Raw genomic sequence first — 22,778 nt, forward strand, 5'->3', positions numbered from 1 at the left:
ATCTCAGCTCTCCTTGAGACCCTCCTCATATGAATAGAGACTGGTTTCGGCAGCTGCAGGAGGATTAGGGCGTGTCTTTGTCAACAGGTAGATTGTGAAAGTGAAACTGTCACTGTAATGTTCTCCTTTCGATCTTTAATAACTCTTGTATCAACATTTTGTAATATTTAATAATCATATTAATCACTTATTCAGAAACTCTTGTGAACACAGCAGTGCTCAGCTGAAGGTAAGTCAAGAACCGATCGAAAAACACATTTACCTGAATAAGTGTCTGTGTGACTTCAGGTGCGTTTAACCGGTTAGTTAGGTCTAGAGGTGATACTAAACCATACAAATACATTTTTTAAATGATAAATTTAAATAATATTACATATAGATAAACATTGTGTATTTTTGCCTTGATTTGGACTAATTTAACCAGTTGATTGTAGATGTGTAAGTGCAAGTATTCAGAGTGAACACATGTATGTTAACACATGAGCTGACTGTTTATTATATTGTTTTATTTTCCTTTGTGTCCTTTAGAGATGAAGATCATTTGTTTGACTTTGCTGATTATTAGCGGAATTACAGATTCAGTATCAGGTAACTATTCACACACATGAAAAGAGCTGAAGCTATATTTAGGCTATAATTACATTTCAGTTTATAGTTCAGGTGACCAGGTCAGTGTACATTATGACATTTATTACATGGCTACTTGGTTAGAATTAAGTTTACAGAGAGCCATTTATTAATGTTTAATAAATCAGAGGAAAACACACAAAAGCAGTATTTTCAAGCAGATATAATCAAACGCAGAGCTGTGTGGAGAAGGACAGTCACTGCTTTACATGTGACACTGTAGTCGTGGAAGGATGACAGTTCAAGTGACAGTTCAAATTTAGTTAGACCTGCTCTCTTTCTCTTGTAACAGAGCAGTATGAAGTCATCGGATCTGCAGATCCTGTGTTTGCTGTAGCTGGTGAAGATGTTATTCTGCCCTGTTCAGTCAAACCCAGCATCAGTGTTGTGAACATGAGAGTGGAGTGGTATAGACTTAATTTGAAAAACTCACAAGTGCATCTTTATGATGATAATGTAGACAAAAATAAAGATCAGAGTCAGTCCTACAGAGGGAGAACAAAACTGATCTATCAAGAACTACAGAGAGGAGATGCATCACTGAAACTTTCATCAGTCCGAGTCTCTGATGAAGGACTTTATAAGTGTTTTATTCAGTCTAAATCCTGGTATGATGATGCCATTGTTGATGTCAGAGTAGAAGGTGAGTAAACCAGTGAAAACTAAAGGTTGGAATACACTAAATGACTTCTAAAGTTTTAAAAAGATTTTACAAAGTTACAAAGTAAATCTGGCCATCATGAACTAAACGATTGGATCACACACTACCAGACTTTCAAGTTGTTCTGATAACAAACTCATGCGGAAACAGATCTGTAGACTAGATCTGAATTTCATCAACCAGCGTCAATTTCTCCAGACTTTAATTTGCTGGAAAATCGGGGCAAATGTCATGTCATGTATTTCCAGCCTTAACATGCCAATTTAAAAGCCTGAACAACAACAGAATGTTCTTCTTGTTGGTCTGTAGCTGTAGGACGTCCTCCATTGATCACTATAGGTGGGTTTGATCATTCAGGAGGGCTTCATCTTCAGTGTGAATCTGAAGGCTGGTATCCTGAACCTGATCTTGAGTGGCTGGACAGTGAAGGAGTCAGTTTGAGTTCAGAAACTAAAGAGACACACAGAAACAAAGACAGATTCAGTGTGAAACACACCATTATTGTACATCACAGTGACAACAAGATTCACTGCAGAGTCAGACTGAGACATCACATGCTGGAGGCACTGGTTACCAGCTCAAGTAAGTATTAACATTTTTGTTACTGTAATTTTGTCATCTAGTCATTTCTGATGCAGTAAAAAGATTTAATGATTATCAGCTCAGTCCATAACATTATGTAGAGCTAAAACATTTTACTTTATATGTAACTCAGAACTGAAAATTATATATGTTTTAATAATTTCATTAAAATATGTTTATTTTACACAATGTGCTTGGTTTGTGATTTTGTTTTGCAGGTAATATATTTCATTCTTGGAGGACATCAGTCATCATGATTTCAGTTGCTGTTGTGCTCACTGTGATTGCTGGAATACAAATAGCTGTGTTTGCTCATAAAAACAAAGGTAAAATACTTGTTCCTCTTCGGGAACTCGAGCTGTGTCGAACACTTTGGGGAACGCCTTTGGCGAGACCGACCCTGAATATTGTGTGCAATCTGTCCAATGGAAGGGCATGATGTCATGGGCGAGGTGATGTAATGACCAGGAAGCTATAAAAGAACTTGCCGCGCAGCGGGCTCAGCTTCACGTCTTTCAGCAAGCGCTCTGTATGTGCATGTCAAAAAGTGTGTCCTGTCAATCCTATTTATTGTTGTTTGTCTATTAGCTCCTTAAAAAAGTAGCTCAATATGTCAAAGAGCAAGGCGAAAACCAGACATTTGAAGGGTGGTTATAGATTGTGTGTTCCTCCCTGCCCTCGCTACATCACGAACAGGGATACACACAGTCTATGCGTGGTTTGCCTGGGATCGAAGCAAGCTGAGTTGGCTTTCTTCGATCCCGTAGGGCTCTCTTCAAGGAGGGAGCCTTCCCCGCGGTGCTGGCCCCGCTTCTGCTGAGGCAGAATGGTAGCTGCACACATGTGGTTCGCAGGTGGATCTGTCAGAGGGAATGGAGTTGGACCAGTCCTTATCTCCTTCTTCATCTGCCAGATCCGGTGCCCAAACCCTGGATTCGGAAAACACTCTCTGCGGTTTCTTCCCCACAGGGTGAGGGATCAGCACTTCAGCTCTCTTCCTCTGAGGAGGATGACGTGGAGACTGTCAGCGGGGATTCGCCACCCCTATCGCCGCAATATGAGGAGCTATTGGAGGGGGTTACTCATGTGGTAGACAGGTTAAAAATTCGACTGGCTGAGCCTCAAATAAAGCAAGCTAAATGATCACTTTCTGCAGGAAAGGCAACCACTTCCACGCAGGAGCCTTCCTTTCTTTCACAATCTCCATGATGAAATCGCAAGATAGTGGAATCACCCCTATTCTACCTGTCTCTTCGGCCCTGATTTGCAGTACTATGGCAATGTAATGGGGCTGGGAGAGCGGGGTTATAGAGCGATGACACAGGTGAACAGACGCTTACAAGCTATCTATCTCCTGGCTTGGCATCATCTCTAAAGGCTCTGGTCTTGCCCACCAAGCCACTCAAAATGACTTCTACGCTGGTGGGCAAAGGGTATGTGGCAGCAGGTCAGGCTGGGGCATGCATTCACACTACAGCAGTCCTTTAAGCATTTCAAGCCGACCTGCTGATAGATATTGACGAGGGGGAAGGGATCAAGTCCGAAGATTCGTAGAGCATAGATGATCCAGAGACCGCTGTTCTCTGCCTCCGCACGACTAAAGGGACTGCTCCTGCTATTGGGCGGTCTATGGCAGCCTTAGTGGCCACGGAGAGGCACTTGTGGCTGACCCTGTCAGAGATAAAAGAACGAGACAGGCTCTGCCTCCTGGACGCCCTGTTCAGCCTTCTAGGCCTGTTTAGTGACACATTCAATACTGTCGTCGTCAGGTTCCAGGAGGCGCGCAAACAGGCGGCAGCTTCCTCCCTCGTCACTCTCGTGGCACCACATACCAGCTCCTCATATCGCAATGCACAGAAGCATAGTGTCGACACTCATGCTCCCCCACATCGGGACAGAGGCCCTCAGCGACGCTCTGAGTCAGGACTTCCAAGCCCAAGTCAGACCTTCAGGCAATCTTCTAGGCCAAGAAGTCCTCGCCAAAGAGATCCTTATGCCAGGGGCTCAGGAGTACAGAGGGCAACACTACTGCCCGTCTCATCTCAGTGCCCTCTAGAGGTCATGCGGTGATGCCTTCGTGCTTTAGACATGTGGAAGAAACCTTGGTTATTGAATCAGGGTCCAGTGCTGGGAGCTCTTTGTCACTGTGTAACGCTAGTCCCTCACATGTTGGGGCGCAGTCATGAGTGGCCACCCTGCCCGTGTTCCGTGGAGCGGTCACCATCTGACATGGCATATCAATTGTTTAGAGATGCTAGCTGTGGATCAAGCATTGAAACATTTCCTCCCAGACCATAGAGGTCACCATATGTTGGTGCGCACCGAAAACCCATTCGTTGCCTCTTATATCAAGCACGATGGAGGTCTGCGTTCACACCCCTTGTACGAGCTGGCACACCAGATCCTTCTGTGGTCCCAGGACAAACTTCTCTCGCTCAGAGCAGTGTATATTCTTGGGAGATTGAATGTGGAAGCAGACATACTGTTGAGGAAATAGAGGCTTCACCCAGACGTGGTGAAGTAGATATGAGAGTGTTTGCGAAGCCCAGGTGGACCTCTTTGCTGGTCAAGAGACATCGCAATGTCCCCTCTGGTTCTCTCTAGTTCATCCAACAACCTCTGGGACTGGACGCTATGGTTCAGATCTGGCCGAGGCTTCGTCTATATGCCTTTCCCCCTATTTCTCTGCTGCCAAGAGTTCTGGCGAGAGTACACTGGGATGGGGTCTGTCTTCTATTAGTAGCCCCATTCTGGCCGGTACGGGTATGGTTTGCAGATCTGATCTCTCTCCTCGATGGCTCTCCATGGGAGATTCTGATCAGGACAGATCTATTCTCTCAGGCGAAGGGCTAAATAATTCACCCTCACCCAGAGTTGTGGAAACTGTGGGTGTGGCCCCTGAGGGGGCATAGCTCATAGCATCCGGCTCTTAACCGAGGTTGTTAAAACCTCCTCCAATCCAGAGCTCCCTCAATGAGGAAACTGTACACTATGAGGTGGAAACTCTTCACCTCATGGTGCAGAGACCACCAGCTTGACACAGCTAACTGCCCATTTGGTACAGTTCTGAAATTTCTCCAAACCAGACTCTCTGGGGGGTTAACTCACTCCACCTAAAAGGTTTAAATGGCGACCATTGCTGCTTACCATGACCCTTTCAATGATGAATCAGTGGGTAGACACTCCCTAGTAACATGTTTCCTCTACAGTACACTATGGCTGAGGCCTTTGGACTTAGACTCTGCTCCTGGAATGGCCAAAGCATTTTTATACCCTCTAGCTGGTTATGTTCCTAAAGTTCCCTCTGTTACACCACAACCCATAGTACTGCAGACCTTTTACTCTCCTCCCTTTTGGGAGCCAGACCAGGAAAAGCTAAATTGTATGTGTCCAGTTCGAGCGCTGGATGCATATGTCCACAGAGCTGCCCTGTGGAGAAAATCAGACCAAGTGCTTGTATGCTATGGTCCCCCTAAAAGAACTCCTGCATCTAAGCAGATCCTCACTGGATATTTGAGGCTATCAACTTGTCCTATGAGTCCTCTGGTCTTCCCCCTCTTTTGGGAGTCAAGGCTCACTCTACTCTAGGTATGGTGGCCTCTAAGGCCTTCTCTTCAGGTGTGTCCCTCTTGGAAACATGCAACGCTGCAGGATGGTTTACGCCCTCTACTTTCAGCAAATTTTATGATCTAGATATGCAAGCAACTCTGGGCTCTTCTGTTCTCTCGCCTTAGCTGTGCTTTTCAGATACACACTAGGCAGGAATTTGGAAGTCTATCAGCATGGGCACATCGTTACCCAAATCTTTTGATGCAGCTTGAGTTCCTGAAGAGGAACGTCCCAACGTTATGAATGTAAACCCTAGTTCCTCAAAGGAACGAGGCATCACCATACTCCCGACACCCCTGCCAGCGCTTGCTTCCCTACTGAAGCCTATCATCAAATCCGACAACATTTACAGACTCAAAAACAATCAGGATACACGCACTAGTTGTGGTAGCCTTACCACGACAGTAACCCACAGTTATACGTGGAACCAAATCTAAGTATGTGTACCCTGACCAAAGACATTCATTATATCTGCCCCAGCAAGCCCTTCCTCTGACACAACACTGAAGGAATCTGCGGGTTACAACCCATACAGAGAGACACTCTTTCCATCTGAAACCAAGCCTCGGACACAAGTCACAGAAACACAAGCAGAGATTGTGGGAAATCAGTGGCTCGTCAACACCCCTATCTGTACTGCCAGACTGACCTATGACCAGCATGACACAGCCACCCGTGTCAGCCTGCCCAACCAGAGTATGTGGATTCAGGTGCCCAAAGTTACCATCCTCCACCTTGGGGACCTGGCGCTGTACCACCTTTCAAGTGAAGAGTACCAATCCCAAGTAAGAAATTCCAGCTTTCTTCAAGGACCACAATCTCACTCTGGAACCTGAATTGGAACTGAGCATTGAGAAAGGGGGGTCCAAGATGATTGACATCACTCCAATTGACAAAGCCCTCCTAGCACTGTCTCGGCTGCCTGTCCAGACCACCTTTCCCATCATCAGATCCTGGAACTCCGCTGACACTGCACTTTGCTTCGCCACAGTGATCTGATACACCCTAACTCTCGACTTTGCCTTTGTCTTGTTTAACAGAGTCAACGGGGTGCAAAGGTCCATGAACAGGTGCACAGCTGCCCTTCCTTGAACCTTCAAATGGAGCCACAAGAAAAGAGGGACCCAGGCTGAGACAATGCTGAACCTGACCAAGGTTAACACCCAAGCTGATGGTCCAAAGGATGAGGAAAATTAGCAACCACCTAGCATCTGACCATCAGGATGCACCTGCCATCCGGTCTCCCTGATCCACCTGCCATCCGATCATCATGATCCACTTGCTGTCCGACTGTCATGACAACCATTGTCTGATGATGTTTGCATGGAACTTCGTCAGCCAAAAGGGGGGAATCTGTAGCATCTACTTAGGATCATGTACGAACATTTGGGCTTTATATTGTAGGGATTCCTTCAGCCTCTAGACAGAATCTGGCCCCATTGTATACATTTATATGAATGCTTAATGGCAAGGTTTACCCCCATTATCTGGAAGATACTGAGCAGATCTTCTTTAACCTGTTAGCCTGCACCCCGAAGCGGGTGTCCTCAACGCCCTTCAACTCGCACTTGTCAGTGTTTACGAATAGATTTAATGAAACGGGACAAATTTAATCTTGACAAACTATATATCATTATAAAGATCTAAGACTCAAGCATCGACGACAGATTGCTGTTTTTCAATGGAAAGCTTTTAAAGACTGTATTTGCTACATTTGTGTAAGCAGGACACTTCAAAATATGAATAATGGAAAGGCAGTACATTCCAGATTTGTCGTAATAACGAGTAATAAACACATCCACAGCTGTAAATTTTGTTTTCTCAACCACTGTTACAAAAATATGATAAAACTTTTTTGTTTGGAAGAGAAAATTCAAAAAATTATTCTAAACTAAGAAGTTTTAACCAAATGTAGAGACTCACATACTGAGCACATATTAAAAATATTTTATATAATGGTGCTGAATGAAAGATGCTACAGTACTGCATTTACATCAGGCATTACACTCAGAGATTTGTGAACTGCAGAACTTGAGTTGTATGGACTACTGTTACGACAAAATATTTAATCCTGGTATTGATCGTGAACACTCAGAGGAGAAGGAGAGTATTATCTATGATAATTGCACTAATAATAACTACTCATTAAGAAAAACTACAAAAGGACTATAAACATAACATGAATCAGGAACAAAACAGGACAGAATGTAACTCAAAACTATAGCAAAAACAGAGTCCACACCCACAGTTTCCACAACTCTGGGCGAGGGTGAGTTATCGTGCCCTGTGCCCGTGAGAGTAGGTCTGTCCTGATCGGTATCTCCCATGGAGAGCCGTCGAGGAGTGAGACTAGATCCGCGAACCAAACTCGGCCCGGCCAGAATGGGGCTACTAAAAGCAGAGGAACCCCGTCCCAGCGTACTCTCACCAGAACTCCCGGGAGCAGAGCAATAGGAGGAAAGGCATACAGACGAAGTCTCGGCCAGGTCTGTACGATAGCGTCCAGTCCCAGAGGAGCTGGATGAACAAGAGAGAACCAAAGGGGACATTGTGATGTCTCTTGAGTCGCAAAGAGGTTTACTTGAGCTCTGCCCAAAACTCTCCATATCTGTTTCACCACCTCGGGGTGAAGCTTTCATTCCCCGGACCTCGGCCCCTGCCTCGACAGTATGTCTGCTCCCATATTTAGTTTCCCAGGAATATATACTGCTCTTAATGAGAGGAGTATGCTCTGGGACCACAAAAGGATCTGGTGCGCCAGCTTGTACAAGAGGCGCGAACGCAGACCTCCCTGGTGGTTGATATAAGAGACAACTGATGTGTTGTCGGTGTGCACCAACACATGGTGACCCCTTAGGTCTGGGAGGAAGTGCTTCAGTGCACGATAAACTGCTAGTATCTCTAGACAATTGATATGCCATGTTAGATGGGCAGGGTGGCCACTCATGACCGCACCCCAACCAGTGAGGGATGTCTCCGTTGCTAGTATCACATGGTGACAAGGAGCTCTCAGAACTGGGCCCTGATTTAAGAACAAAGGTTTCTTCCACATTTCCAAGTCACGGAGGCAGCGCCGCGTGACCTTAATAGTACAAAGTGGATTGCCCATCAGGGAAAATCCCTTGGTCTCAATACGAGCAGGGGACAATCGTGCCCGCATCGCAGTCGAATCCCATACTCCGCCTAGATAGATGGTTCTCTGAACTGGAGAAAGTACACTCTTCTTGGCGTTCAGTCTCAAACCCAGCTCCCCCATATGTGTGAGAACGACATCTCGATGCCGAGCCGCAATCTGCTCTGACTGAGCTAAAACCAACTAATTGTCGATATAGTTGAGAATGCGGATGCCCTGCATGCGCAGGGGGATCAGAGCCACATCTACACATTTTGTGAACGTGTGGGGTGAAAGTGCAAGGCCGAAGGCGAGTACTCGATATTGGTAAGCTTTGCCCCCGAAAGCCCCCTCAGAAACTTCCTGTGTTGTGGAAGGATGGATATGTGGAAGTATGCATCTTTGAGATCTATTGTGACAAACCAGTCCTCAGACCTGATCTGAGCTACAACATGCGTGATCGTGAGAATTTTGAACTTTAGTCTCATAACTGATCGATTTAAGACCCACAGATCTATGATCGGATGCAACCCCCCATCCTTCTCTGGAACTATGAAATACCGGCTGTAAAACCCGGATTCCCTGTCTTGAGGAGGGACTAAACTGAATACGGTAGCCTTTTTCTACTGTGTGCAGGATCCATTGAGATACATTTGGCAGTAGTTTCCACGCTGCTAAATAATCTTCTAGGGGAATCAGTCTCTCGAGACTGACCTCTGGTGTAAGAGGCCCCCGAAGGGGTGGCGAGCATCTAAGCTTGGCTACGCACACGGGTGGAAAATACTGAGGACTCTGCCCTCTGCAGTCGTGACAGAAACATGTCAGGACTTCTTAGCTGAGGCCCTCCCAGCCTGAAGTACGGGGCAACCCTGGAGCGTGGGTGGCAACACTCTGATGATAGACTGGGAGGGCTGCTCCCACCCAGCAGCCCCTCCAGTATATATAATTTCTCAGAGTGAGATAAATGTCATTATATTCCTCAGAATTTAATGCAAACTAAATCAGACGAGTAAACACGGTCTGCCTTGTTGATATAATTCATATCTAACTTCTCATAGTCAGATAGATACTGAATTTAATTCATCAGAATTAATGCAGTTAACCAATCAGACAGTAAAATGACAGTCTGGTTTTGGTAAGATTCACATCAAAACTGAAAATGATATAATACACGCGTTGCCTCGGCAGCACGCGAGCTGCTTAGTCACACAAACAATATTAATCTCTTCGGAGATAAGTAGCTGCAGCTGTGAGTTCACAGAGGGGGAAGGAACCGCTGCACGTGCTTCCGAACCTCGAGAACGAACTCTAAATCTAGGGAACACGGATGGAGATAGGCAGAGCCGTCTTCAACCCGTCCCCAGATATGCGAGAAGCACAGTCAGCCCCCTTAATTTTCCCCTCAAGAGCCGAAACAGCGTGCCTCGATCCCAGGCAGACCAAGCACAGACCGTGTATACCCACTCATGATGTAGTGAGGAACACACAATCTGAAACGCGATCTTGATTCGATTTTAAGATGTCTCGTCTTATCTTTGCTTTTTGACTATTGCTTACTCTTTGAGGAGCTAATAGTGACAAACAACAATAAATAAGAATGACAAGACAGAATGACATGCACACACAGAGCGCTTGCTGAAATACGTGAAGCTGACACCAGTTGCACGGCTCGTGCCTTTATAGCTTCCTGGTCGCTTACGTCACCCCGCCTGTGACGTCACGCTCTTCTATAAGACAGATTAGATATGATATTCAGAGTCGCTCACGCTAAACGCATTCCCCAAAACGTTTTGACACAGCTCTAGTTCCTGAAGAGGAACTACCTTACTATTAATAAGCAGCAAATTAGTTTGAGGCAAACGTTGCAGTTAATAGTTATTTAGTTAGTTTGAGAATTGGTCCCCAAACTAAAGTGTGATCAATAAGTTAATTCAGTATTAAGTGTGTTTTCATCCACAAAATATTGAATTAACAGACTTTGTGTATCCATATACTTTTGTGTATATCTTAGATTGTGTAATTTGTAGTTATTGTTCCCAAATTATATTTGTATTTGTATCTTCTTCAGATCACGATCGACTACAGAATGAGAAGAGAACGCTACAGGATAAACACAGTCAACTACAGGATAAGAAGAGAAGACTACAGCATGGTGAAATTATCTTTATTAAATTATTAATGTGTTTAAAGCCAGCCATAAAACACTGCTTTAACTGTTTGTATTCATGTAATTTTGTATATATCTTGTATCTGTTAAATGGTCACCAGTTGTTTATATAATGTATATTTATTCAGATACTGTTATGGCTGGTTTCAAAAACAATATATAGAGCTGGATCTAAGCACAAGCAGGATTGTTTAGTGAAAAAAACACAAAAGAAACAGAGCACACTGGAGAAAAACACAGCAAACTGAGCAAACAACAAATTATTTATTATATTTATTAGAAGTTATTTTAAATGCTGATGGTGAAAAAGTAGTCGAGAAGAGTTCCAAAAACGCTACATTTTATGACAGGTTTATTTATTATTCTTCTGAGGAGTGGAGTTAAACAGAGGAGCTGCTCTGGGTTTCATTGGAGCAACTTCATCCAAGACTGAAGAAAGTACTCATTAAAATGTTGTACTTACACAATCAACACTATTGTTTGACATAATAATCGAGGAATTTTCAAAAGTAGCACAAAAGTTTTCTTCAGAAAGGTTACTTAGGATGCAAGAATTAAAGGGATACTCCACCCCAAACCTGTAAAAGCTTTGTTCATCTTCGAAACACAAATGCTCACACTTGACCTCTTCACGGTCAGAAATGACCGACATAGGAAATGAATGGAAAATATGGAAAAAAAATTAAAGCTCAGTGAATATTTTGGTGATACAAACCACAAATCAGCCACTTGTCAGAAAAAAAAGTGTTCACCAAACAAGGGGTAACTCTCTAGAATATCAGGAGTGTAAAATAGACACACACACATACACAGAAGTAAACTGGTAAGACTGCAAAACAGCAAGTTTTGAAAATATGTGAAATAACAGTAACTGGATTATTTTAAATAAAATATTAATTAATTACAAAATGTTTGTATAAAGTGTTTTGAATCATATCCATTCCTTATTTTGTTAGATTTTTAAATTTTCAAATACTGAGTAACACAAATTATTTCTATGTGTTCCCTTTCTAAAAAGATTTTAATGTTTGACTGTAATCATAATTAATACCTGATACTTATTTAACCCAAAATATCTAAACCTTGACAAAAGATCTTTTAGAATGTCTAGATATTAGTGGTTGACAGTAATGGAGTAGCTTTACTTTGTTACTGTACTTAAGTAAATCTTTTCAAGTATCTGTATTTTACCGGAGTAGTTTTATTTTGAGTAACTTTTACTTTTACTTCACTTCATTCCAAAGCATAAGATCATACTTTTTATTTCACTACATTTCTGGATTAGTTTTATTTTGAGTAACTTTTTCTTTTACTTCACTTCATTCCAAAGCATAAGATCATACTTTTTATTTCACTACATTTCTGGATTAGTTTTATTTTGAGTAACTTTTACTTTTACTTCACTTCATTCCAAAGCATAAGATCACACTTTTTACTTCACTAAATTTCATAAAACATAACATGCTCCAACACGCAGAAGCAGTTTCTGATTCATGAACGAACTGATTCGTTTCAAGGAACCTTTTAAACAAATTCGCAAATCCAGGAGCGTAGATTACACGGGGGGCTTGTCCCCACCACTTTTAGTATCACGGAAAATCGTCCCCCGCACTTTTTCGGGCAAGTGTGTTCATATAGAGGTTTTCAAGAGATGGTGTGAATAAATATATATTTAAACTCAAAGAGACAGGATAGTCTGCGCATGACCTGATGTTTTTTTCTTTCGGACCTAGAAGGCGAAATGAACATAACGGAGCACTAAACTCTCCTGCAGTGTGTGTTTCATTCACACTCGAAGCCGGAGGGCACTGTCACGCAGAAAATCATAACAAGAAATTTCTAATATGGGCAAAAGCGTCCAGCTATCGCTGTATGAAAACTGTTGTTTTCGGATTATTATATTTTTTTTTCAAGTCCAAATAAATCTCCAGGAGGTGATAAATAAAGTGTAAAAACGATGCAGTGCTAATTGACACAGCATTTATTACAGTATAGAAACTATTCTGCCTGTGATAACAAGTGTTTGTAGTATATAAACTCATTATTATGTGTTATTGTCTAGCAGTTATAGATTTCTAAGCCAAAAAAAAGAAAAAAGAAAAGAAAAGACAAGCTAGAAATTAGAGAAATTTTGTAAATCTGCACCCTCCAGTACCCGCAGTGCTTAAAACCGCATCCGACTCGTTTTCCAACAGCAGCACTAATTAAAATCCGCACCCGACCGGCCCGCTTAAAATGGAACCGACACCCGACCCGCACCCGAAAACAAATCAGTTAAGCCAATCACATTAAACACACTTTTTTTATACATTTTATCTTAATTTTGATCAATGTTTTATCAATCAATTGCCCGTATTTAATAAATAAGAAGCAAATATATAGCAGACAATGTAATATATGGTGCCCGTAAAGTGCCTTGTTCGGTTTACTTAGTTTTGTCGTGGCCACGAAATAATAACTCGTGGGAAAGTGATAATATGTCGTGGCCAAGGGATATTAACTTTTGGGAACGTCATATTATGTCGTGGCCACGAGATCATTTTGTCGAGGTAACGACATCCTTTATTTTATTGACAGTATGCTATTATTTACAAAAGTATTCAGAATGTTAAGTAAAGAGATCGAAATTGAAGCAAAAAAAAAAAAATTATATAAACGAAATAAAAAAATATAACCAATAATATAAGGCTAATAATAATAATAATAATGTACACATATTCCGTGGGAAATACTATCAGTTAGTGGACTTACAAGACTGTAGGATATATAAAAAAAAGTTTTATTAGTTTTATTATGCACATGTCATATTTATTTATGATAAACTTCATTTGAATGCTGACGATCGCATGTAATACAGCCCGGTAGCCAGAGCATATGGTTAATATAATAATTACTTAACATTAAATCAAAATAAAATATGAATGAATCCATTTCTGATAATCCTGGGTTGCTATGGTCAAGCAGGTTCGTTTACGCATTAAACTCGTGGTCACGAGAAAAACATTTAGTTCCCTCAACATAAGAAGTCGTGGCCACGAGAAATGGATGTTGTTCCCTCAACATAGCATCTCGAGGCCACGACATAAGGATGTCGTTACCTCGACAAAATTATCTCGTGGCCACGACATAATATGACGTTCCCACAAGTTAATATCCCGTGGCCCTGACATATTATCACGTTCCCACGAGTTATTATTTCGTGGCCACGACAAAAATGGAAGCTTTAGCCTAAGTTCTGCCAGGAAGACTCAATCACTTTGTCACTAATTACCTTCATCATTATCCAATCACGTCTTTATACTCCTGTATAAAAGATCGTACTCACACGTTTGAGTTCGCAGATGCCGACGCAACAACAACCTCCACCCTCCCCACCCCCACCAGGATGGTCCTGTCCTTACCTTCCAGGGGGGTCGGCTGCGCCCCTGCCTTTGTCTTCAGGCAGGAAATGCAGAATCGCTACCCTCGGATAATGAACCATGGACGGGGCCTTCCGCCAAAGAAATTTATAATTGTGCCTGCTGAGTTGTCAATAAATGTATGCTTCGTACATCATTTTATCTCCCGAGTCTTTCTGGTAGAACTAAGTAAACCGAACAAGCCACTTTACGGGCACCGTAGTAATAACCAAAGTGTAATTCACAGAATTTACTAAAAAATATTTTGCTACCTAAAAGTTACATATTTTTTGTGTCACGCATGCATGTCTATTTCCCTCATATTAAATAAAACGCATGTGGACTGATATTTTTCATATGTCTGGACTCCTTTATTAATGGAGTATATAAACAGACGTTTCAATATATTGGCATTAAATGCATTTTATGAGAATTTATATTTCACGTTTTTACTGCAAATGTCAAAATACGTGCTCTTTGGTCCATCAGTGCTTGAGTCACTGATCACATTAGAATAAAATATCTCATAATAAAATACAAAATTGACTGATTTATTAATGTATATGCATAGTTCTCATCAGTCGGAAAAACAGATAAACGCTTTCATTTGTTGTATTTTTGATCCTGAAAGAAAACAGAACAAAAGAGCGAATAATTCCACCGTCTGACGTTGTGCTTCAAGTCGAACAGAGCGCACATGTGAATGAGCTGCACAAAGTCATTTTCAGATGCAAAAAAAAAAACACCAACCCTGGATAGCCTAGATTAGGCCCATATTCACAAATGTGTTAGCTATGGAATGAAATATCTGATATTCAGATTGTTTATATATATATATATATATATATATATATATATATATATATATATATATATATATATATATATATATATATATATAAACGGAAAACATAACAACGAAAAAAACAGCTGGCTGATCTTTTATGTCTGTTAACTAATGACTCATGCAGCCCTTAGTGCGGTTGTAATTTTTTTTTTAAAGTGGACCGTAGGCCTATTTTTACGTTTGCACTTGACTGTGTTGAACCCGTGTTTCCCCTGTGTCCAACCCGACCCGCACCCATATCCGACACAGTTGGATATTTTTCACCCGTTTCAGCCAAATTTGCGGGTCACCCGCGGGTACCCGAACCCGTGCAGGACTTTACTTGTTAATGTTTTTAATTCTCTTCTGTTCTCTAAGCCTGCATTTATTTGGTCCAAGTACTGCAAATCAGTGAATTTTTGAAATATATTTACTGGCCTATTTAAAATAGCTGTTTTCTATTTGAATATATTTCCAAAATGTAATTTATTGAGATTTTAAAGCTGATTTTTTTTTTTTTTTTTTTTGCATCATTCCCCAGTCACACGATCCTTCAGAAATAATTCTGATATACTAATTTGCTGCTAAAAAAAAGAAAAGAAAAAGATAATGTTGAAAACAGCTGAGTAGAATTTTTTCAGGTTTCTTTGATGAATAGACAGTTCAGAAGAGCAGCATTTATCTGAAATAGAAATCCCTTGTAAAATTATGTCTTTATCATCACTTTTGATCAGTTTAAAGAATCCTTGATAAATAAATATTATTATTTTTTTATAATTTATTTAACACAAATATATATATATATATATATATATATATATATATATATATATATATATATATTTAGCCTAGTGGCGGCCGTTATCAGCGTTAACGTGCTGCATTAACGCCAGACTCTTATCGGGCGATAAAAAAAATATCGCCGTTAATCTATTCTCAAAGTTGGGTTGAGATCTGGGTCTATACTAAGCAAGCTATGATGACTTTCACCTTGATATTTTTTATAACCGACTGGCTGAGGGCAGCCTAAAAAGATGCTCAGGACAGTTGACGGGCAACTGCTGCGCATCATCACGAAAGCTAATCTTTTTTACGTGTTGTTAAGCCTTACCGCTTGTCGATTTAGACATTAAAGTATCCAAACACAACACGCGGAAAAGCTGAACAGAGTAGTGCATGCCGTGTTCGGTGCTCACGAGAGAGAGAGAGCTGCGTATCACGGACAGCGAACAAACAAAAAGATGTGAAAGAGCCCAATTCAGTGCTCGCGGTGTTCTGGTGTTCAGGGCTCACGCAGAGAAAGGCGTCTCGAGACGCTAAAAATAAGCGTTTAATCAAAACACTTGAACATCGAATTTGCTCTTGTGTCGACAAATACATACGAAATATGTCAAAATATACACCTTGGAAATTATGCTCGAAAAACTGTCAGTTATTTCTTAAGTGAAAGTAAACAGTTGAGAAAAAAATGGGATGTGTATTATATTGGATGCGTTCATCGTCTCTTAAAGTGACCACGCCTAATTTTGTTACTGGCTGCTGTAATGTTAATCCAAGAAAATGAAAGAAAGAAAATCACTATCTGCTCTTGACTACTTTGTAGTTTTAACAGTCAAACCAAAAATGATTCAGACACCAGAAATATTTTTTTATATATTGCAAAACTGTAATAATGTAAGAAATGTTGAAGGTGTCTGAATAAATGTAGGTTTGATTGTATATTTCATTTTTACATTGAAGACTATCCAGTGCTTTTGTACAATTAATTATTTAGTTTCTGTACCTTGACACCTACAAACTTGTAAAAAAAATATAACATTGTGTAAATAGCACAAATAAAATAAAAATAAATGAACATACAATTTCAAACAGGGCCCACTGGTAAAACCTTCACCGGGTCCCCGCTGACCCCAGCTACGGCCCTGCTCATGCCTGTTTCACACATACTCCGTCTGCAGAGCGCATGCAGTCCGTGTGTGTTACGTATGTCGTGCAGCACGGACTCGATGTGCTTTCACACAGGACGCGTTTGCAGTCCGCTACTCAGTACGTAAACGATCGCTGCACTGCTGCAGACGCACCACTCCTGGAACGCAACTGGAATCCTTTAACATGGGAGCGTAACATGGGTGCATGGCTGCACTGCAGACGGAGTATGTGTGAAACAGGCGTACGGTTGTTTGCACCTTGTGCAATGTGGAATTAGTTTACAGCTTTTTCAAGCAGTTTGTGATGCATTTTGGAAACAGGAGATGTACATTTCTAATGCAACATCTAGCTTGATAAACCCCTTCTTAAAGACTTACTGTTTGTCAGTTTTATTTGGGTAACACACATATTCTGAATGCCTTCGGCAGAATTCGAATGAGCCATTTTAATCTAGATTAATCTAGATTAAAAAAAAATTATCTATGCCCTCCTCTAAACATATATATATATATATATATATATATATATATATATATATATATATATATATATATATATATATACTGACTAAGCTTTTGAATGATATGGTGTATAATGTTGCGAATGCTTTTTATTTCACATAAATGCTGATCTGTGGATCCTTCTATTCATCAAAGAATGCTGAAGAAGATGTACTCATCTGTTTAAATATTGATAATCAGCAAATCAGCATATGAATGATTTCTGATTAATGTGACACTGAAGACTAAAGGAATGATAATGAAAATTCACCTTTGATCACAGGAATACATTACATTTAAAATATACTAAGATAGAAAACAGTTATTTTAAATAGTATAAATATTTCGCTGTACTTTGGATCAAATAAAGGCAGACTTGGTGAGCAGAAGAGACTTCTTTCAAAACATTAAAAATCTTACTGTTAAAAAACTGTTGAATATTAGGTTATTTAGATTATAGAAATGTTATATTGTAAGGAAATTACACAAACAGAGAGACATAGTGTGTGTGTGTGTGTGTGTGTGTGTGTGTGTGTGTGTGTGTGTGTGTGTGTGTGTGTGTGTGTGTGTGTGTGTGTGTGTGTGTGTGTGTGATTTCTGTCCCCCTCACTTCTGAAAAGATGGCTACGCCCCTGTGCAAATCACACAAAACACTCAAATCTGATTGCTGTTGTTCTCAAGTTGATAACTCACTGATTTAAATTAACCGTTTAGTGCAAGTCTCCAGTGAACTGAATTCACAAGTAAGAACCGGGAGTGCTTCTAAAAGTAAGTTACTAATGTCAAATTGTAGGATTAATTATTTTAATTTTCTTAACTAAATCTACTGTAAAGGGTTATCTATTTAAGACCACTGAAACACTTGAATGCATATCATCAAATTAACACAGATAAAAAATAAAAAAAATAATAATTAACACAGATTAAATAAAATGACTCATGCACATTCACATTCTCCACTGCCATAATGTTAACAGTTTTATTAAAATGCTACGCATTTGGCCCTATGTCTGTTTTTATATTGTTTAACAACAGTAGCCTACACGTTTTTAATATTGTTTGGATTAACTAGCCGAGTAGACAGATATGAATGCTTTTTTTTTTTTTTATTGATGATGTTTATTTCAAACCTGCATTCTAATTTTCTCACAAATCAACATAACAGGCAACATAACAATTATTCATAACCATACTGAAAATAAGTAAATATTGTTAGCTGATGCTAACTGTCTAGCTTACAAGCCTGCTGGTGCTAAATTGAGGTAATTTTTAGATATGAAGTCCAAAAAAATTGTATTCAACCACATAAATAGATTAAATCTGGGGTAAAAATAAAGTATGTGATGTTCAGAACACGGTAACTACAGTAATTATCAAAGTGGGAAGTGATGCCCGGCATTTGGCCAGGCTTGTTTTTACACCACAGACAAGGTTTGAGAAGATAAAAAAGAATTATGAAATTCTAATTATATTTTCCTTAAAATGTTCTTCCTAACTTCAGGCCTTATTCTCATGTCATATATAACTGTGATGTTCTTTTTTTCTTACTGGTGAAAATCAGATGTTCAACTGTTTTCTCTCAGGTACATTGCAGTGCAAGCTTCACAGTGAACATTACTCTCGTTAACATAGTCCATATGAACCACAAAAATATATCTTGATTCCATATAGTGGTTATTTTGGGAAAATCCCAGATATTTTGATTAGACAAAATTGTGCTAATGTAATTTACAATAATGATCTGTTAATCATTAGGTAACTTTTAATAAATACATAAGTAAACTTTAAGAAGCAAATCATCTCACATTTCTAGCTATGTGAATATATATTAACTAATGATCTGTTAAGCATTATATTGTTAATGATTTATTAATGAAAGTTATTATTACCCCATCTTTCCTGTATATATTTATATATCTTATTATATTTATATGTATTTATTAAAAATAAAAGCTTCATAATTATTAAACTAAAATGGCTAAAGTTGTAATGAATTAAGCTTATAATAATTATACTGTATACATAATATAAGATAATTATAATAATGAATAATTTCTTTAAAAATGTTTTACTAGTGTCCTTTAATTTGGAGCAAGAGAAACTGGAGAGTGACTTTATTGCACCAGAGTGTCACTTTTCTCAAAGTTTATTGGTCAGTTTCAGTCTGAGATCTCTTAACCAGAACATTACATGAACATAACCAGATCACAACCTGTTTCCCGGAGCAGGTCTGTCATGGAGCATAAGTTACCGTGGTTATTATCACAGCTAAAAGACAAACACTTTCATGATGCCTTACACTCAGAGTTATAACAAACTAAACTGAATTCACCTGTCAGCTAAACCAGCTTCATGATACACACAGGCCCTGATACACACTCCTGTGAAGCTCACACACACTATTTACACAACTACATGATCATTACTTGTTTGTCAGAGTAATAAACATGACAGAATTTTAATTTTCTTTTCTCATCTTTTTCTGATTTTCTTTAGAACGTGATCAACTGAAGACTGTCATACCTCAAGGTGAATTTGTTTTATAATGCTTAATTAAAATATAAATTCATTAACTTTGAATTATTCTGCAAAACAATGAATGAACATGCTATGCATTCATATGTGTATTCAATTCTTTGTATTTTATTATAAGATATATAAACTGCATATATTCTTTGTGGATTTTGTTGGTCTTCAAGAGATGATTTCATTATTGATTTAAAGATGAGGCTTTCATAACTTCATACTTTCTGTTTTTAGCTCTGGCACATTCAAGAACACACAAGGGTGAGTAAAAGGCATATATACTGTATATATATATATATTTTTTTTAATATGCATTATTTATATTTTTTTATTTTACATTACTAAATAAACAAAATCAACAAGAGGGTTAAAAAAAAAAAAAAAAAAACTCAGACTACAAACTAATAGCCCATGAAGTTAAGCAGGAAAAATCAAAACATTACAGTCTTTCAGTAAAATAAAATTATTGTACATCATAAATTGTATTAAACAATAAATAGTGTATCTTTATTTTTGTTTTTCTTGTAAAGTTCTCATGATTCCTATAAAAACATTGTCTTTATTTCATGATATACTCATCTGTAAAGCAGATTTTTCAATATTTTCCACAGTGAAAGTGATTCTGGATGCTGATACGGCTCATCCTTGTCTCATCGTGTCTGATGATGGGAAACAAGTGAGATATGAAAACAGAGAAACAGAAAGAGTGGATGGAGATAAAGACAGATTTGATAAATATCTTGGTGTTCTTGGGAAGGATGGATTCTCCTCAGGGTGTTTTTACTTTGAGGTGCAGGTGAAGGGACAAACTCAGTGGTGTTTAGGAGGGACCAGAGAATCTGTCAATAGGAAGGGATCGATCCGTCGGTGTCCTGGGAATGGCTACTGGGCTGTGGGTCTGTTTGAATGTGAGTATTGGGCTCATGAGTCATCGGATGTTTCTCTTTATCTGAGTGTAAAGCCTCAGAGGGTCGGTGTGTTTGTGGATAATGAGAATGGTCTCATCTCCTTTTATGATGTGGAGTCCATGTCTCATATCTACTCTTTCACTGGTCAGTCTTTTAATGAGAAACTCTATCCATTTGTTAGTTTGGGGTATACCAGTAATGAAAACCCCACTCCACTGATTATCTGTGATGACTACTGTTGATATATGTGACTGAATTTACATGATCCACCTAAATACAATTTAAAAAGTGCAACGTTAATAAATATTAAATATTATTTGCACTAACAGTCAAAGCTTTGTTCACACAAGGGTGATTTTTTGTTTAAAATGTTTTGGTTTCAAGACTTCTGCTTTAAATGTCTGAAATGACTTTTGTTAATAAATATAAACAAATGCCTAAATATATACACACATTAATTTCTTTATAAGACAGATTCTTTACTTTATGATGAATAATGTTTTGATCTGGAGCAGATAATTAATGAAAAGCATTATGAAAAGCTCATCATGCAGTTAGCTGTTCCTCCTTCAACACTGTTTGCTTTCGTTTGATAAATGTTCTTAATTTTCATTTTATTAATTAGATTTCTCATTGATTTTGTATTTCATTAAATTTCTGTCTTTCCAACCCAGTTTTAAATTTTCTGTTATTTTTATGTTTGAGCTTCTCTGAACAGAATTGATTTTGAGTGCCAAGCTCCTAAAAGGACTGATACATACAGTATACCTGGTTTTGTGTACCTTATGTTTTTGCTATAGTTTTAAGTTACATTCTGTCATGTTTTGTTCCTGTTTCATGTTCTGTTTATAGTCCTTTTGTAGTTTTTCTTAATGAGTAGTTATTATTAGTGCAATTATTGTTTGTGGAATAAATACTGTACTTAGATCATACTCTCCTTCTCCGCTGAGTGTTCACTATCATTACCAGGATTAAATAATTGTCATCCAAAAAGTAGTCCATACAACTCAAGTTCTGTAGTTAAAAAATCTCTGAGTGTAATGCATGATGTAAATGCAGTACTTTCATTCAGGATCTTTATATAAAATATTTTAATATGTGCACAGTATGTGAGTCTCTACTTTTTGTTAAAACTTCTTAGTTTAGAATATTTTTTTAAATTTTCTCTTCCAAACAAAAAATTTAGTTTTATCATATTTTTGTAACAGCTGTTGAGAAAACACGTGAATACAATAAAACCAAACTGAATTATTCAACCAAGTATAATTTGGAGCTGCAAAAAGTATGTGAATGCATGGGCTTACCATAAAACAAATGTGTAACTTCAATAACGTCTCGGTTACATATGTAACCCTCGTTCCCTGAAGGAGACGGAGACGTTACATCAGAAAGAGACTGACAAATGGGATCTCGCCTAGAGACCCAGCCGTTCAGCGGAACAGCGATGTGGCAAGGGGAAGTGACTGAGACATTCCCTTTCAGTCAGTCATATTCTACGTTATGTCTGAAAGAGACTGACAAATGGGGTCCCTTACAAAATGCCACATGGCTGTCTTCCAGTGACCCGTCTAAGTGATAGCATCCTGTCTTGAGGCCAGCACGAGTGAGGGTCTATAGCTAACACAGGATACACTGGGTAGCATATTCCAGCTGGACGTATGCTAGCAGGCTGCCTTCTCGTAGGAGGACTTACAAAGGCAGGTATCAACCAAGAGGTGGTGATACACATGAACTCTGAGGTACCTGCCCGCAGGGTGGAAGTTTCAACGACAGAGCTGGCAAGGTGCTTGCCAAGGGAAAGACACATATTACAAAGAGACTTACTGTGGAAATTCACATGTGGGTTTGCCCAGAAGGGGAATACCAACACATGGAGGCACCTAGTCCCACACAGGGCTGACCAAAAGGGCATGCACGCAAGTGCTGGACATCA

At 39.3% G+C, this 22,778-nt stretch overlaps 1 protein-coding gene across 2 annotated transcripts; it reads left to right on the plus strand.

Annotated features, from left to right (window-relative positions):
- The first annotated feature begins 90 nt into the window (after positions 1 to 90).
- On the plus strand, positions 91 to 21,899 carry LOC113096146 (butyrophilin subfamily 1 member A1-like). Of its 2 annotated transcripts, XM_026261597.1 has the most exons (9): positions 91 to 229; positions 529 to 588; positions 920 to 1,270; positions 1,598 to 1,870; positions 2,089 to 2,196; positions 10,660 to 10,743; positions 19,908 to 19,940; positions 20,172 to 20,198; positions 20,549 to 21,899. In XM_026261597.1, the coding sequence occupies exons 2-9, from the start codon at positions 531 to 533 to the stop codon at positions 21,085 to 21,087; spliced, it is 1,473 nt and encodes a 490-aa protein (XP_026117382.1). In that variant the 5' UTR covers positions 91 to 229; positions 529 to 530; the 3' UTR covers positions 21,088 to 21,899. The 2 variants fall into 2 exon arrangements, with proteins under 2 accessions (XP_026117382.1, XP_026117381.1); XM_026261596.1 differs by lacking the exon at positions 91 to 229 and having other exon boundaries at positions 445 to 588.
- The last annotated feature ends 879 nt before the right edge of the window (positions 21,900 to 22,778 follow it).

The sequence above is a fragment of the Carassius auratus genome, unplaced genomic scaffold (genome assembly GCF_003368295.1).
Source record: "Carassius auratus strain Wakin unplaced genomic scaffold, ASM336829v1 scaf_tig00215883, whole genome shotgun sequence".
Taxonomy (NCBI): Eukaryota; Metazoa; Chordata; class Actinopteri; order Cypriniformes; family Cyprinidae; genus Carassius; species Carassius auratus.

Excerpts from the sequence above, each read along its gene's own strand:
- LOC113096146 (XM_026261597.1), top strand. The coding sequence starts at position 531 with ATGAAGATCATTTGTTTGACTTTGCTGATTATTAGCGGAATTACAGAT. Across the intron at positions 589-919 it reads AATTACAGATTCAGTATCAG|AGCAGTATGAAGTCATCGGA; the intron begins GTAACTATTCAC and ends CTCTTGTAACAG. Across the intron at positions 19,941-20,171 it reads GAAGACTGTCATACCTCAAG|CTCTGGCACATTCAAGAACA; the intron begins GTGAATTTGTTT and ends TTCTGTTTTTAG.